Raw genomic sequence first — 18,956 nt, 5'->3', positions numbered from 1 at the left:
CTGCCATAGGTTTGAAGTTTGGCTTGGAGCTCTATACTTCCTCGGCGTTCCGGCCACCTGTTATGCGCCTCAGTAGGATGTTGCCTCGTCTTACAGCATGACTCCTACTGGTATTCTCCTTGTTGCGTTGATCTCGTTTCTCACTCAGCACAATATACCTCGCTTCTTGTTCTTTCTTAGGGTACCGCCGCTATATCGTGCAGGCGCGGTCCCGTAACGTTCTCTCTGGTTGCTAGGCCTCTGTCAGGATCCCACCCCTGACAGGGACCCCTCTGAATCTTCCCCTACAACACCCTCTGCCACAAGGTGTTGCCTGGTTCCAACCCAGTCAGCTTTCTCCCTAACTTCCTGCCTAACCCCCAGTTTTACCAGACTGTGAGGAGTGGCCTAATAAATAGAACCCTTAGCTCCCCCTGGAGGCCAGACTGTGAAATGTATTGCTGTCTGTGATACCTGGTCAGATGAACTCCTTCAGTGCCATCAGACGTACCATAGCCCCCCTTAGCGGCGGAGCCACAGTACTGCAACGACCAGGACTCTGGGGCGCTGCATAAGCAACTGGACATAATTACTCACCGCACTCCCCTGCGCCGATTGGCTAGATGCTGAACTTGGCATTCTTGCAAGTTTGTTCTGCAATGAAAAAATGAGCAAAAAATCACATCCAAAGCTAACAATGCCACATACAATAAAATAGCCCAAAAAATGAAATAACAACCACAATGGACTGTTGACTGATAGGACAATGCAAACTCAACAAGCGACACCACAACGCCATACATTGCAAGAGAATACAATAGAAGATACAACACAATGCAGAGTATGAAAAAGTTTCATCCAGAATAGACCCAAACAAAATTAAGCAAAAATAGACACCTATGTCCAAATTTTAAAAAATAAAAACTTACAAAAAAAAAACCTTTATTTATACAGAAAAAAAAAAGGCCCAATGAAATAGCAAACTAATGAACGCCATACTTTACAATTACAACAAGACATGATCCAAAACAACACCATCTGGTGACATATAACCACAGAAATACATCAGAAAAAGGTGATAAATACCATTCTAGATAATAAGCAATAAACATTACGGGACAACCGCTGTTACAATATACAGCAACCCAAAAGATAAACCATAGTCAAATAGAAAAAAAACCCCATGAAACTAAAAAAAAAGGGCCCCACCAAAAAAAAAAAAAAAAAATCCATACTACACACTTGGCAATGCAAACAGTCAAGGAAGGAGATATATGCCATACGGAAAACGACGTAAAACCAACAGAAATTTAAAAAAAAAAGAAAAAAAGAAAAATACAATTGAAAATAGAATGGCATATAGCCGCACGGAACAATACAATACAAATGAAACATCATAAATGTAGCCCCCCCCCACCAGCAAGAAAAGACACTCAAGGAAAGAAAAAAAAATGCCAACAGCATACTTTACAATAAAACACAGCAAGACATGAGCCAAGAAAACGCCATACGGTTACCCCCAACAATAGAAACCAGAAAAAGACATGCACCAGAAATTTAACAAGAAAAAATCAGCCAAAAAAAAGACATTGAACAACCGCATGACACCAGAACAACCCAAAATCCATTAAAACCAATCCAAAACCAAGCAAGGCCGAAGACCATAAACGCCATGATATAACGCCAGAAGTACATCAGAACCAGATTAAAAAAAAATATATTTCAATAACAAACCACAGTGCCATAACCGTACAATAGCACAGACCAAACATTGCACAAATTTAATCAAAATCAAGAAATAAAACACAGAATAAAAAAAATGCAAAGAGAAATTATATACTTACAGGTTTTGAAAGCAGATTCTCCTCTGTCTTCTCTCTCTGGAATAGCCTTGTGAAAGACAATGCCAAACCCCTTTTTTTTTTTTTTATATATATATATATATATATATATATATATATATATATATATATATAGTGTTTTTTTAGTGTCTAGACAATGTTTTGCATTTTTTATTTGAAAACGCATGCGTCGTACAACGCACCACGACGCAAGTACTTGCGTCGTCTGCGTTGTCAATACAATTCAATGGGGAATAAGGCGCATCGACGACGCAAACACGACGCAAACACGACGCATGCGTTTTTTAAAAGGTCGGCGCCGCCCAAAAAATGCAACATGTTGCGTTTGCCGCGGCCTGACAGGTACGCCCTAACGCCGCATGCGGCGTACAACGCAACACAACGCATGACAACGCATGTACATGCGGCCCCATGCGGCGCCAATGTTAAAGATAGGTCCGCACGACGCATGCGTTTTCTTGCGGCGACGACGCTGCGGCGCACACCGCAAATGTGAACGTAGCCTTAGATAACACAATATAAGTTAGGTGGTTGTAATGTTCTGGTTATTCTATATAGATTTCATATGACAAAAATTATGCTCAATAAACGTGAAATCAAGAGTTCCCAAAAGATCAGCAAAATTTATTGTAAGTAGCACAATTTTACTTTTATGGGAATAAATCGTGATTGATATTTCCTGTCCTTCACCCTGCAGTATCCTTGGAACATTTGCTGCTTGTTACCTGACTGTGGTTATCATTGTGAAGTTTTACCTGACCGAGCACAACGTCCTCCATAAACGAGAATATTCCTCTAAGTGAGTAAATTGATCAAAACCCTGCGCTTTTTTTTTTTTTTTTGTCTTTGTTTGTTCGTTTGCAGATATTTTCTCTAAATTCATTAATTCTGTAATAGTTGCAAAATTTGGTGCGAGTCCCCTTTGAGACATACTTTGCACCATTTTAACAAAAGTGTGACTTTAGGTGCTAAAAATTCACAAATGCATTTCAAAACTGAACTGAAAAATAAGACCATTTTTTACTTCGCTCCAAATTCATAAATCGCGTGCAGCATTTTTTTTCAGAATTTGCCAAAAACTGCAACTTATACCACAAGACAAAAAAAGAAAGGGACTTTGCATTTTTTTAAATGGTGAATGGGGGCCTATATGTTCAGAGATGGATAAAACCACATGTATGTAGGATGGCATTGGAATAGAACATTTCTTTGCAGCATGTGATCTTTGTCTCCTCTTGTGGTATGTGTAAAATGCAGATTTGCAGCAAGCAAAAATGCAACAGAAAATCCACAGCACTTTTGCTTAATGGGAATTTAGCTTAAAAGGCAGGTCTGTGCCTTTAAGAAATATCTCAGGAAAGTTCTAAATATGCAATTCCCTGGACATGCAAGTAAAGTTTTTTAATTTTTTTTTCCAAGCTGCCTTTTATTTCATCCACTAAACATCACAAGATTTCATAGAAGAAATGTACTCTAATAAACTGCACACAATGTATAGAGATACACATCCATTCAGATAACAAAGGCAGCATGTAAGTGTTAAAAATAAACTCCACATAAGACTGTTTTAATACCTGTAATATATGAACATTTAATGATGGATAGCAAATCTTAAACCATCAGATAATCTATTCCCATATGTCAACTGAGATTAAAAATCCGCAGATTTTAAGTCTCTGTGCTTTATTCAGCACATGTTCTCTGGCATTTGCAATCCATATGGGCTTCAGAGGCATCAGTTTATTGATGTCTGTCTGTACTTTGTTAACAATGGGACTTCTGCAGATCACACCTTACAGATTATAGCCTTCTGTGTTTTTTTCTTGTGATTTGATTACTTTTGACTGTGTTCAGCAATAATCCATAATGAAGTAATGAATATTTACACTGGACAAACATTGCCATCCTGATTTAATTATGTGCTGTCAGATGAGCCAAAGTGTGGTGGTGAAAGTTGTGATGCCCATCATCCTCTGATCACTAGCTGCAGCACCCCATGCTGCCATAGTGGTTATGTAAGGGGGTTGCCATGAACATGTTATGTATAATGTTTATTTATACTCTTAACCCCTTAACGACCGCCGATACGCTTTTTAACGGCGGCAGTTAAGGGTACTTAAACCACAGCGCCGTTAAATAACGGCGCTGTGGAAAAAGTGATTAGCGCCCCCCAGAGTCAGATTTTCTCTGGGGTCTCGGTTGCCGGGGGTAGCCGAGACCCAAGAGAACATGATTCGGGGGGGGGGGGGGGTGTTTACCGACCTCCGGGTTGCGATCGCCGGTAATTAACCGTTTACTGGCGGTCGCAAAAAAAAAACAACCAAAAAACGCGATTTCCCATTTAATTTCTCTGTCCGTCGATGTGATCGCACATCAGAGGACAGAGAAATGGGGTCTCCGATCGCCCCCCCCACCCCCCCGATACTCACCTGTCTCCCCCGGTGCTCCTCGTGGCTCCCGATGGGCGCCGCCATCTTGTTCTGGCCAAAAAATGGCGGGCGCATGCGCAGTGCGCCCGCCTGCCGGCACCCAGAAGATCTTTGGGGTCTTGGCTGCCGGGGGTAGCAGAGACCCCAAAAAACATGATCGGGGTGGGTTTTTATCGACCCCTGTTTTGCAATCGCCTGTAATTAACTGTTTACCGGCGGCCACAAAAAAAAAGCTTTGTGTGATTCTCTGTCCTCTGATGTGATCGCACATCAGAGGACAGGGAAATAGGGGGATTCAGGGACCCTATCATACTTACCGGTGTCCCTGGGTCCTCCTGCTTCCCCTCCTGCCCGCCGAGACTTCTTCATCCGGTAAGAAAATGGTGGGTGCATGCGCAGTACACCCGCCATGATCTGCCGGCTGGCAGCTAGAGGAGTTGGGGCTAAATTTATGGTTAGGGTTGGGGCTAAATTTAGGGTTAGGGCTAAATTTAGGGTTAGGGCTAGGGTTAAGCTTCTTTCACACTTGCGTCGGTACGGGGCCGTCGCAATGCGTCGGCCCAACGTACCGACGCACGTTGCGAAAATTGTGCACAACGTGGGCAGCAGATGCAGTTTTTCAATGCATCCGCTGCCCAGTCTATGTCCTGGGGGGAGGGGGTGAAGTTACGGCGGAAATGGCGGACGCGACGTACAAAAAAAACGTTACATTGAACTTTTTTTGTGACGACGGTCCGCCAAAGCACAATGGATCCAGTGCACGATGGATGCAACCTGTGGCCATCCGTCATGATCCGTCGGCAATACAAGTCTATGGGCAACAAACGCATCCTGTGGGCACATTTGCAGGATCCGTTTTTTGTCCAAAACGACGGATTGCAACGGATGCCACACGATGCAAGTGTGAAAGTAGCCTTAGGGTTGGAACTAAAGTTAGGGTTAGGGTTGGGCTAGGGTTAGGGCTGGGCTAGGGTTAGGGCTAGGGTTGGGGCTAAAGTTAGGGTTAGGGTTAGCGTTGGGGCTAAATTTAGGGCTAGGGTTGGGGCTAAAGTTAGGGTTAGGATTGGGGCTAAATTTAGGGCTAGGGTTAGGGTTGGTATTAGAGTTAGGGTTGGCATTAGGGTTACGTTTGGGATTAGGGTTAGGTTTGGGATTAGGGTTAAGGTTAGGGTTGGGATTAGAGTTAGGGGTGCATTGAGATTAGGGTTAGGTTTGAGGTTAAGGTTGAGATTAGGATTAGGGGTGTGTTGGATTTAGGGTTTTGATTAGGGTTATGGTTAGGGTTGAGATTAGGGTTGTTTTGGGGTTAGGGTTATGATTATCGTTAGGGTTGTGATTAGGATTATGGATCTGGTTGGGATTAGGGTTAGGGATGTGTTAGGGTTAGGGTTGGAGTTAGAATTGGGGGTTTCCACTATTTAGGTACATCTCTAAACGCCACAGCCAATTTTGCGCTCAAAAAGTCAAATGGTGCTCCCTCCCTTCTGAGCTCTGCCGTGCGCCCAGTGGTTAACCCCACATATGGGGCATCAGCGTACTCAGGAGAAATTGGACTCCAAAAGTTGTTGTCCAATTTATCCCATTACCCTTGTGAAAATAAAAACTTGGGGGCTAAAAAATCTTTTATGTGGAAAAATTTATTTTTTTATTTTCACGACTCTGCATTATAAACTTTTGTGAAGCACTTGGGCATTCAAAGTTCTCACCACACATCTAGATAAGTTCCTTGGGGGGTCTAGTTTCCAAAATGGGGTCACGTGTGGGGGTTTCTACTGTTTAGGTACATCAGGGGCTCTGCAAACGCAACATAATGCCGCAGACCATTCTATCAAAGTCTGCATTCCAAAACGGCGCTCCTTCCCTTCCGAGCTCTGCCATGCGCCCAAACAGTGGTCCCCCCAAATATGGGGTATCAGCCTACTCAACATAAATTGCACAATAAATTTTGGGGTCCAATTTCTCCTGTTACCCTTGTGAAAGTAAAAATTTGGGGGTGAAAAGATCATTTTTGTGGAAAAAATGATTTTTTTATTTCCATGGCTCTACATTATAAACTTCTGTGAAGCAGTTGGGGGTTCATAGTGCTCACCACACATCTAGATAAGCTCTTTGGGGGGTCTAGATTCCAAAATGGGGTCACTTGTGGGGGGTTTCTGCTGCTTAGGTACATCAGGAGCTCTGCAAATGCAACATGACGCCCGCAGACCATCCCATCAAAGTCTGCATTCCAAGCGGCGCTCCTTTCCTTCCGAGCCCCGATGGGTGCCCAAACAGTGCCCCCCCACATATGGGGTATCAGAATACTCAGGACAAACTGGTCAACAGATTTTGGGGTCCAATGTCTCCTGAAACCCTTGAGAAAATAAAAAATTGCAGGCTAAAAAATCATTTTTGAGGAAAAAAAAAGGATTTTTTATTTTCACAGCTCTACTTTATAAATTTCTGTGAAGCACTTGGGGGTTTAAAGTGCTCACCACACATCTAGATAAGTTCCTTAAGGCAGAGGTCCCCAACCTTTTTTGCACCAGGGACCGGCTTTAAGCAAGACCAGTTTTCCATGGCCCGGTGGGGGTGGGGCAGGGGCGGGGCTTTGGTCATATGGGGGTGGGGTTATGGAGAGATGGAGCTTAGTGCATACTTATCATATAATTATGACATTTATAATGAGAATGTGATTCAACTTACCATAGGTTCAGAATGAGTGGGAGCACCATGCTTGTTTCCCTGGTGCTCTGCACCATTATTGCCCCATAGCTGTGCCATATAGTGCTCTGCACCATTATTGCCCCATAGCTGTGCCATACAGTGCTCTGCACCGTTTATTATTGCCCCATAGCTGTGCCATACAGTGCTCTGCACCATTATTGCCCCATAGCTGTGCCATACAGTGCTCTGCACCATTATTGCCCCATAGCTGTGCCATATAGTGCTCTGCACCATTATTGCCCCATAGCTGTGCCATACAGTGCTCTGCACCATATTGCCCCATAGCTGTGCCATACAGTGCTCTGCACCATTATTGCCCCATAGCTGTGCCATACAGTGCTCTGCACCGTTTATTATTGCCCCATAGCTGTGCCATATAGTGCTCTGCACCGTCCATTATTGCCCCATAGCTGTGCTGCTGCTGCAATAAAAATAATAAATGACATACTCACCTGTCTTGCTTGCAGCTCCTCAGCGTCCGGTCCCGGCGTCTCTCCGCACTGACTGATCAGGCAGAGGGCGGTGCGCACACTATATGCGTCATCGCGCCCTCTGACCTGCACAGTCAGAGCGGAGAGACGCCGGGAAGATGGAGACAGCGCCCGGCATGTGGAACGAGGACAGGTGACTATGTAATACTTACCTGCTCCCGGCGTCCCGCTCCTTCCCCCGGACAGCTGGTCTTCGGTGCCGCAGCCTCTTCCTCTATCAGCGGTCACCGTTACCCCTGATTAGAGAAATGAATTATGCGGCTCCGCCCCTATGGGAGGTGGAGCAGCCTATTCATTTCTCTAATGAGCGGTCCCACGTGACCGCTGTACAGGGGAAGAGCTGCAGCACCCGGAGACCGTGGGACGGGCAGGGGAGCGACAGGATCGCTGGGACTAGGTAAGTATGCCTCAGTGCCCTCTCCCCCTCACCCGCCGACCCCACCGCCGACCGTGACTCGAGTATAAGCCGAGGGGGCACTTTCAGCCCAAAAATTTGGGCTGAAAATCTCGGCTTATACTCGAGTATATACGGTAGCTGTCAGCGGCGCCGCGGACCGGCTGAAAAAACCCAACGGCCCGGTCCTGGTCCGCGGACCGGCGGTTGGGGACCTCTGCCTTAAGGGGTCTAGTTTCCAAAATGGTGTCACTTGTGGGGGGTTTCTACTGTTTAGGCACATCAGGGGCTGTCCAAACGCGACATGGCGTCCGATCTCAATTCCAGCCAATTCTACATTGAAAAAGTAAAACGGCACTCCTTCTCTTCCAAGCTCTGCGGTGCGCCCAAACAGTGGTTTACCCCCACATATGGGGTATCGACGTACTCAGGAGAAATTGCACAACAACTTTTGTGGTCTAATTTCTCCTGTTACCCTTGCGAAAATAAGAATTTGTGGGCGAAAAGATCATTTTTGTGTAAACAAATGCTATTTTTTATTTTCACGGCTCTACGTTATAAACTTCTGTGAAGCACATGGGGGTTCAAAGTGCTCACCACACATCTAAATAAGTTCCTTAAGGGGTCTACACTATGTTCCAAATTATTATGCAAATGACATTTTTCTCGGATTTTCCTAAATGGTCAGTGCAAATGACAGTCAGTCTAATAAAAGTAATCACCCATTAGGGCAGAGATGTCAAACTGCATTCCTCGAGGGCCGCCAACAGGTAATGTTTTCAGGATCAGCATTAGCATTAACCTTCGCATTCCACAAGGTGCTGGAATAATTCTGTGCAGGTGATTAAATTGTCACCTGTGCAATACAAGGAAATCCTGAAAACATGACCTGTTGGCGGCCCTCGAGGAATGCAGTTTGACACCTCTGCATTAGGGTATACATCGAATTTTATTGAAGAAACCTCCCAATGATAACAGTATAATCTCCAAAACGAATAAAAACTCAAAATGCGCTGTTCCAAATTATTAGGCACAGTAGTATTTCTAAACATTTGATATGTTTTAAAGAACTGAAAATGCTCATTTGTGGAATTTGCAGCATTAGGAGGTCACATTCACTGAACAAAAAAGCTATTTAACTCCAAAACATCCTAACAGGTCAAGTTACATGTTAACATAGGAGCCCTTCATTGATATCACCTTCACAATTCTTGCATCCATTGAACTTGTGAGTTTATGGAGCGTTTCTGCTTGTATTTCTTTGCATGAAGTCAGAATAGCCTCCCAGAGCTGCTGTTTTGATGTGAACTGCCTCCCACCCTCATAGATCTTTTGTTTGATGATACTCCAAAGGTTCTCTATAGGGTTGAGGTCAGGGGAAGATGGTGGCCACACCATGAGTTTATCTCCTTTTATGCCCATAGCAGCCAGTTACTCAGAGGTATTCATTGTCATGCATGAAGATGATTTTATTCCTGAAGGCACGTTTCTGCTTTTTAGACCATGGAAGAAAGTTGTCAGTCAGAAACTCTATTTACTTTGCTGAGGTCATTTTCACACCTTCAGGAACCTTAAAGGGCCCTACCAGCTGGTTCCCCATGATTCCAGCCCAAAACATGACTCCTTCACCCCCTTGCTGACGTCGCAGCCTTGTTGGGACATGGTGGCCATCCACCAACCATCCACTACTCCATCCATCTGGACCGTCCAGAGTTGCTCGACACTCATCAGTAAACAAGACTGTTTGAAAATTAGTCTTCATGTATGTCTGGGCCCACTGCAACCGTTTCTGCTTGTGAACACTGTTTAGGAGTGGCCGAATAGTAGGTTTATGCACCACAGCAAGCCTTTGAGGTTTGAGGGACTCCAGACGCACCAGCAGCTTCAAATAACTGTTTGCTGCTTTGTAATGGTATTTTGGCAGCTGCTCTCTTAATCCAATGAATTTGTCTGGCAGAAAACTTCCTCATTATGCCTTTATTTGCATGAACTCTGTCTGTGCTCTGTTTCAGTCACAAATCTCATCAGAGTATGATGATCACTCTTAAGTTTTCGTGAAATATCTAATTTTTTCATACCTTGTCCAAGGCATTGCACTATTTAACGCTTTTCAGCAGCAGAGAGATCCTTTTTATTTCCCATATTGCTTGAAACCTGTGACCTGCATAATAATGTGGAACATCATTTTTGAGTAGTTTTCCTTTAATTAGAATCACCTGGAAAACTAATTATCACATGTGTTTAAGATTGATTTCAGTGATTCATTGAGCCCTGAGACACAATACCATCCATGAGTTTATTTGAAAAACAAAACAATTATATCTTTAAGACACTTAAATCCAATTTGCATAATAATTTGGAAAAGGAAGAAGATCCAGCTCAACGATGTAGTGAAAAATCCATAACTTTATTCACTTCCAATAATATCGTGTAAGGATAAAACATCAGCGTGCAATAAAATTAAAAACAAGATCCAAGATCAACGCGTTTCTGGTGGCACAGTCATGACTAAGGGTGCTGTGCCACCAGAAACGCGTTGATCTTGGATCTTGTTTTTAATTCTATTGCACGCTGATGTTTTATCCTTAAACGATATTATTGGAAGTGAATAAAGTTATGGATTTTTCACTACATCGTTGAGCTGGATCTTCTTCCTTTTCCTGTTCGTCCACGCCTTGACACAGTGGTTCCGTGCTCCGAGTCCTTGGGAATGTCAGTATGGTGAGCTGGACTTTGTTTCTTCTTACTTTATAATAATTTGGAACACAGTGTAGTTTCCAAAATGGTGTCACTTGTGGAGTGTTTCCACTGTTTAGGCACATCAGGGGCTTTCTAAGGCTAGTTTCACATTTGCGTTTAAATCCGCAGCGTTTAATCCGCAAGTGGTGGAAAAAACGAATATAAATGCGTACAAACGCGGCGTTTTTTAGACGCATGCGGTTAAAGAAACGCCGCATTTGTATGCGTTTATATGAGTTTTTTCCTGCGTTTGCGTTTTTGGTGCGCATGATGAGAAATTTCACAAGAGAAAAATCAAGATAACGGGATTTCTTTATATAGACCCCTGAACAGCTGTAATCTTCAGATTTTTCTCCTGTATCCTGTGTCATGATGGATCTTCGCATGGAGAACTTTTATTTCAACCTGGATTTAAGCATCAAGCTGTTTATTGCCTGTGCTTTTGCTTGGGAGCAAGACAGAAATCACGAAAGATGGAGAAGGAGACAATGTAGGCGTTTTTGGAGACACCCCATTATCGAACTATGTGAGAGCCGTGGAGCCTATCACACGCTGTATGGCGAGCTTAATGCCAACCCGGAGAAATTCCATGAATATACAAGGATGTTGCAAGACTCGTACCGGGATTTGCTTGCTCGTGTCCAAGGAGCCATACGGAGACAGGACACCCAGCTGTGTAGAACGATTTCACCAGAGGAACTTCTGCTGGTTACATTAAGCTACGTTCCAAATCTAAACCAATGACAGTCCAAATTTTGTGTTTTCTGACATGTATGTTTTGGGTATTTTCCTTTCTTTCTTTAGCGTAACCACACCATAAATAGAATAGTTTGTAATTTTTGGGGGGTTTCTTTTTCTTACAGATTTCTGGCAACCGGAGAGAGTTTATCATCCCTCCACTTCCAATACCGGCTTGGAATATCCACCCTGTCCGGAATAGTTGCGGACACCTGTTGGGCTTTGTGGAATGTACTCCGGGATGAGTTTATACCCCTACCCACCGTCGACATGTGGCTTGAAATTGCGGAAAAATTCTGGTGTGTGTGATTTTCCCAACTGTTTAGGAGCGGTGGATGGAAAGCACATCTGCATTATCAAACCTGCCAGAACAGGATCGGAGTATTTCAACTATAAAAAATATTTTTCTGTTGTGCTCATGGCAATAGCTGATGCGAACTGTCGCTTCATCGCCATGGACATTGGAGCTTTTGGCCGTGGCAACGATTCCCAGACTTTCAAGAGCTCGGATATGGGCCGCCGTGTGTATGGCAAAAATTTCAATTTTCCCCCGCCACAACCTCTCCCCAACACTCAAGGTCCACCGATGCCATTTGTTATGGTTGGGGATGAGGCCTTTCAGATGTGTGAAAACCTACTGAAGCCCTATTCCAGTCGAGGCTTGAACCACAATAGAAGGATCTTTAACTACAGACTGACCAGGGCCCGGAGAACAGTAGAGTGTTCCTTTGGCATTCTGGTCTCTAAATGGCGCATTCTTGCATCAGCCATAAATCTAAAAGTGGAAACAGTTGCCAAGGTGGTCAAAGCCTGTGTGGTTCTGCACAATTATATAATGGCTAAGGAGCAACCCAACAATTGAACTGGATGAACCAGTTGCACACCCACTGCCCAATTTCCAGCATCACCCGCTGCGGTCAACTGCAGCAGTTGGTCACATGCGGGACCAATTTTCTGCCTTTTTTGATTCAGATATTGGACGTGTGTCATGGCAGGACAACGTTGTGTAAATGTCCTGTTATAATTTGATCTGTACCAGTAATTTTCTGCAATGATAATATTTCTCATTAATAAACTTTAGTTTTGGTTGTGTTGACCGTGTCTCCTATGTTTTTCCTCTACAAACCAAGGCTGTCCTAAAACTAGCAGTATTTGGTCTGTATTTAATATCAGTATTTGTAATCCAAAACCAGGAGTGGTTAATGTCAATGGTTATGTTAATATCATAATTTACCTCTAATTGTTCCACTCCTTGTTTTGGCTTAAAAATACTGATATAAAACACTGGCCACATACTGCTAGTGTTATGGAAGCCATGTTGCTTTATTGGTAAGCTTGTTGACGTAATTGCGTCCTGATTCTGTTCTGCTGTATCCATTGGACAAAGACTGAAGAGACAATGACTGTCACACTAGAGATCTATACTCCTCAAGTCAGGTGTCAGAAATAATGAATTCATGATGCACATATAACAGCTTAATGAATTCACTATTTCTGACACCTGTGCAGGTGAGCATAGATATGCCGTGTGTGATCACCATCGTCCCTTCAATTTATGTGTAATAGATTATGTACACAGAAGAGAAAATGGAGGTTATAAAAGGCAGTTCTCTACTCACCAGGTCAGGTGTCCTAACTAATAAGTTTTTTGACACCTGACTAGTGTTGAGCGATACCTTCCGATATTTGAAAGTATCGGTATCTGATTGGATCGGCCGATATCCAAAAAATATCGGATATCGCCGATACCGATACCCGATACCAATACAAGTCAATGGGACACAAATATCGGAAGTGATCCTGGATGGTTCCTAGAGTCTGAAGGAGAGGAAACTCTCCTTCAGGCCCTGGGATCCATATTCATGTAAAAAATAAAGAATAAAAATAAAAAATATGGATATAATCACCCTCGGACGGCCCCTGGCTGTCACCGCAGCAAGTGTCTGCCTCCGTTCCTAAGAATGCAGAGTGAAGGACCTTCGATGACGTCGCGGCTTGTGATTGGTCGCATGACCGCTCATGTGACCGCTCACGCAACCAATCACAAGCCACGCCATCATCGCAGGTCCTACACTCACTGCATTCTTAGGAACGGAGGCTGCCGGTTGCACTGCTGAGGTCCAGGGGCCGTCCGAGGGTGAGTATATCCATATTTTTTTTTTTTATTCTTTATTTTTTACATGAATATGGATCCCAGGGCCTGAAGGAGAGTCTCCTTTCCTCCAGACCCTGGGAACCATATGCACCGCACATGCCTGGGAACTTATAGGAACTTCCGATTCCGATATCACAAAAATATCGGAACTCGGTATCGGAATTCCGATACAGCGAATATCGGCCGATACCCGATATTTGCAGTATCGCAATGCTCAACACTACACCTGACCTGTTCAGTAGAGTTCTGCACTGTATGTCCGCCATTTTCTCTTCTGACTGCAACACTAGTCACAGACAAAGCAGAAAGGAGAGATTATGGAGATAATACAAGTATACATTTTTTGGCCCACCTCATATCTCTATACTAAAGACACACAAAACTGCAGTCTTTATTTTTTTTATAACTACTGGAGATATGATGTGGCCAAAAAATAAAGTGTGTGGCGAAGTTTCTTATTTGGCGCACAGTGTGTGTTGCCGGCGGGGGAAGACACAATAAACCAAACATAATTGGGGCAAATCAATTTTTTTTAATTTTTTTAACAACCCAAAAATTTATTTAACTGCGCCGGCTTGGGGTAGAGTGATGTAAACGGGGGGTGTGAAGCACTGAGGCCTGGCTAACCGTGGACGACGCAGAGGTGGCAGGAGAACGGGCAATGAAACTAGTAGGGTCTGGAAGTTCTGGGCTCATATGGCGTGGCGTAGTGATGGGTGACCTGTCGGGGTCCGGCTGCACCATGCCAGAGTCCATAGTGCTCATAGAGCATGCAGCCATGCCAGAGTCCATAGTGTTCGTAGAACTTGCAGCCATGCCAGAGTCCATAGACCTTGTAGAGCGTAAGGCCATGCCAGGGTCCTGCTGCATCGTGGTGGTGGCGGTACGCAAGGCCATGCCAGGTCCTGCTGCATCATGGTGGTGGTGGTACGCAAGGCCATGCCAGGGTCCTGCTGCATCATGGTGGTGGCAGTATGCAAGGCCATGCCAGGGTCCTGCTGCATCGTGGTGGTGGCGGTATGGAAGGCCATGCCAGGGTCCTGCTGCATCGTGGTGTCAGTGGAGGAGGTCCAAGCAGGAGCAGCGGTTGTCATGGTGGTGGCGGTGGGATGTCCAACTGCACTCGGCGTGGTGGTGGTGGTGCTGCAGTGGTGTCCAGCAGTGCTAGAAATTGAGGTGGCAGTGCTGTGGTATGCAGCAGAGGTCGGCATTGAGGTTAATCGTGACAGTGAAGGCACAGGTGGATATGCCGACACTGTCTGCTGGAAATACCGACTCTGCTGCATAGCCTGCACGTAAGCAGCATTGCAGGCCTGCATGACACTCAGCTGGAGATCAGGAGTAAGGTGTTCCGACATGCCCTGCTCAATTTGGTTAAAAAAATGATGTGCTGGCCTCTGGAGGTCGGCTTTCACTTGGTCAAGGCTTTTGGTAACCTCCTGGATACGTGCATTCAAGAGGTTATGTGAAATATCCATTCGGTCAAACAAAGCCTTGATTGCTTCGTGTAAAACCGAGCTCAAGTGCAAAAACTCGGGCATGAGTGACCTGTCCGATGCCCTCTGCCGCTGCCGGGAGGAGCCCCCAAAAAAAGGGGCAGTGGAAGAGGACTGCGAAAGGGGAACACCTGATGGACCAGCTCCTTGGTCTCCAGTTAATGTGGAAGGCTCACTTGCTGCAGTGCTGCTGGATGGCTGGGATGGGTCCGTGGCTGTCGGATGAAGGACCGCTCCAGAACCTAGGCCAACAGTTGTGCTCCATGTGCTGTGAAAAAAGGAAAAAGAAAATTAATACCAAAAATTAACCAGACGCAAAATCCTGTGGAATAGAAAAATACAGATTATGGCAATACAATACAACCTAATGCACATGATAAATGTTTACGTTCTCTGGGCAAGGACCGGTCTTAAAAATGCCAGATCTCGATAGTATTTGTATCTTCTGATCCTTGCTCCTGAACCACTGGGAACACGGCTCTCTTGACGCAGGTCCTTGTTGAAGCGGTCCTTCATTGAACGCCAACGTGTTTTGACTTTGGCCACTGTTAACAAAAAAAATAAATAAATTTATGGTCAGAAAAAGGACTTTTGGCCGTGCTCACACAACTGTGTGTGATGACAAACTCCTGAGAATTTCTTTCATCACACAGTCGAGTGAGCACGGCCAAGGTCTCTGCTGCTTCACACTGCAGTGCAATACTTACCAAATGCATTTCGGACCCTAGTCGGGGCGTTGTCCCAGCCATCCCACATCTTTGGCCACCTCATTCCATAGGCGCCGGATCGTGACGTTGTTTGAGTGCAGTGGATCCCGGGTGTCCCACAACGGGACCAGGGAGATGTGGAGGTTATTTTCAATTAGGTCATCCTCCCGTTGTGGAACCTAAAAATTAAATAAAGTCATTAAAGTTTAGTGAATTAACTAAAGGAAAAAAAAGAAGAAAGATGCTGAGAAATGGCATGAATAGGAAAGTCAACATACAAAAGGATTCCAGAAGAAAAAAGTTAAGAAATAGGAATGGAAAGAAAAGAAGATTCAAGAATATTACACTGAGGATACAGTAAACAGTTAGCCTTGTATACGTACCCGCTGCCGTCTTTCCACCCGACATTGAGTCCGCTGCTCCTGCCCAGTCTGTGCCACAATTGAAGAAGAGCTCTAAAAAAATTAAAAATTCAAATTGTCACATGTGTAGATGTGACAGTGAATACTTACCAATCTGACGAGGCAAGTACTCACCTCACTGACATGCTCCACTTCCGACTGTCCTGGCCGAAACTCCTCGCCAGATGAAAAATCCGAAGAAGACATTCTGATGCATGTAGAAAGAAAGAAATGCAAGAAATTAGGACATGTAGAGACAGAAAATAGAAAATAAAGGCATTGGCTAGGATATACTCACATTGTTCAGTGTCTTGTTTTCCTCCAAGATGTAGCCTGTGTCTCGTCTGCTTCAGTGTCTGCTGAGTAGTGACCTGCAAATGTCCACTCCCTCCCTTTATCACCTTGTATGTGGGGAGTGGCTTATCAGTGTCTAGACATGTTTTCCTCTTTTGAAACGCATGCGTTCACGACCGCAAGCAAACGCATGTGATTGTGAACGCATGCGTTCATATAGACAGCAATGCGGTTTTTTTGCCGCAATCCTTGCGCAATCGACCGCATGCGTTTCCAGGCGGCAAATTGACGCCTCTAAAAATTACTACATGTTGCATTTCCGCACCGAACCGCAAACGACGAAACGACGCATGCGTCGTCAATAGTGTTGAGCTATACCTTCCGATATCGGAAAGTATCAGTATCAGATTGGATCGGCCGATATTCAAAAAATATCGGCTATCGCCGATACCGATGCCCGATACCAATGCAAGTCAATGGGACCAAAATATCGGAATTAAAATAAACCCTTTCTTTCCTTGTAGGTTCATTCTACATGAAGGAAAACAACTAAGAATAATGTAGGATGTATTGGGGGAGGTGGCGGAGACATTAAAGGCATATAGGTTTAGCCCAATCAAATAGAATAGCAGGAATTTTAATTTTTTTTTTTAAGACCTTCGGAGTTACAAAGATATAGACTATGTTAAGATTTTTTTTATTTTGTCAGTTATTGATGTTTTACTACTTCCGTGCCCTTCACCTTCGTTTTTTACTTCTCCCACACTCTCTTCTTCATCATCCTCAGCAGCAGCATCTTTGACATCAACTTCTTCTTCACCTCATTCATCTTCTTCTTCATCTTCTACTTATTATTTTTTTTGTTACATTCTTCATATTCTTTTTATTAAAGTACTATTCTTCTTCATATTCTACTTCTTCATCATATTCTTATTTGTGACAGGCATTCCTGTAGTTATCTATAACAGTTTGAAGATTACACCTTCCGTTCTGCCTGTCACAAAAGAGTTACAACAGGATTTGTCCACGTTCAGTTAGGCCTGCAGCAGCAGGCTTTTTCCAGGGGCACCACGAGGAAGAACGGACTCACCCCCATACACTGCTTAGTCTTCTTCTGCTTATAATTTAGATAATATCTTTTGCTCTGATGTTTAGTCTTATGCTTAATGTTCTTCTGCTCTTTGTTCTGCAGCCTCTTGTTCTTCTGCTTCTCGGTCTTCCGGGTCGTCGTCTTTAGGGTCTTGAACTTGGAAATGTAGCAGAAGGTACAAGAAGGCTGAGAAAATGCCAATAACCAGCTGATGGAACTGGAACTCGGATGGCTACCCGAAGGTCCAAGAGCCAATGGAACTACCGAGGAACAGCTGACGTTACTGGAACCCGGTTACTAAGCAGGAGGTACCCGGACCAGAAAGCACTACCAAGGACCACCTGACATTGGTGGAACTCGGATACCCAGAAGGAGGCACCTAAACCAAAGGCTCTGCCTGGAACCAGCTGACGGTACTGGAACCAGGGGGACCTATTCAAGATTGTCTTCCTAGAGCCCCAACTAGCTGTGTTGGAGCCAAGGGTCAGCAGGGGGAGCAGAGTGTAGGCCGAAGCCTGCACTGGAGGCAGCTTAGTGTCTGTTGTGTCTGCATGGCGTTTGCAGGACACGTTGCTGGCTACACAGCAGGGGAACAGCTGGCATTACTTAACCCCACTGACACAGTGGCGAGTGTTTTTCTCTGTGCAGTCAGCACTTCCGAGCACCAACTGGCGGTGTTAGAGCCCAGGGACAGCAGGAGGAGCAGAGTGTAGGCCGAAGCCTGCACTGGAGGCAGTTTAATATCTGTTGTGTCTGCGTGGCGTTTGCAGGACACGTTGCCGGCTACACATCAGGGGAACAGCTGGCGTTACTTAACCCCAATAACAGAGGAGCGACTGTTGACTGTGCAGACAGCACTTCCGGGCAGCAACTGGCGGTGTTGAAGCCCAGGGACAGCAGGAGGAGCAGGCTGGAGGTATTGCCTCAACACAGCAGGGGAGCAGCTGGCGTTATTGAACCCCAATAACAGAGGAGCGACTGTTGACTGTGCAGACCGCACTTCCGGGCAGCAACTGTTGGTGTTGGTGCCCAGGGAATCGAGGAACAGAGTGTAGGCCGAAGCCTGATTGGAGGAAGTTGAAAGGGAACGTTTAACCCCCCCCCAAGGCGTTTGTAGCTGAAAGAGCCATCTTGTGCAGCACTAAGGATGCAAAAGGAAAAGGTGGCTCTTTTAATTATGCTCCTTGCAAACGAAGAACTAAACACTTATAAAATGTGTCCCCTGATACCGTGAGACTGTCCCAGAGGTGGGACTTTCCTTCGTAATGGGACACAGCACAGCCGTCATTTCTACCCCTTTTTTTACTGCTGCACAAGGTGGCTCTTTCAGTAACAAATGCCTGGGGGGGACAGGTTCCCTTAAATTTCAGTAGTTGTCAGCTTGGCGGTCGCAGGACACGTTGCCGGCTACACAGCTGGGAATCAGCTGACGTTACTGAAACCCAATAACACTGGGTCATGTGTTGACTGTGCAG

The 18,956-nt window shown here is 44.8% G+C and overlaps 1 protein-coding gene across 1 annotated transcript in view; it reads left to right on the top strand.

The window, feature by feature from the left end:
* SLC38A8 (solute carrier family 38 member 8) overlaps nt 1-18,956 on the top strand; it is a 211,925-nt gene that overhangs the window by 164,253 nt on the left and 28,716 nt on the right. Inside the window, exon 4 of the mRNA XM_077288179.1 lies at nt 2,539-2,640. Within this exon, the coding sequence (XP_077144294.1) occupies nt 2,539-2,640 (102 nt within the window). The remainder of the gene's footprint in view (nt 1-2,538; nt 2,641-18,956) is intronic.

The sequence above is a fragment of the Ranitomeya variabilis genome, chromosome 2 (assembly GCF_051348905.1).
Source record: "Ranitomeya variabilis isolate aRanVar5 chromosome 2, aRanVar5.hap1, whole genome shotgun sequence".
Classification (NCBI taxonomy): Eukaryota; Metazoa; Chordata; class Amphibia; order Anura; family Dendrobatidae; genus Ranitomeya; species Ranitomeya variabilis.
Note: the sequence above shows the minus strand (reverse complement) of the source record. Positions and strands in the feature narration are given on the sequence as shown.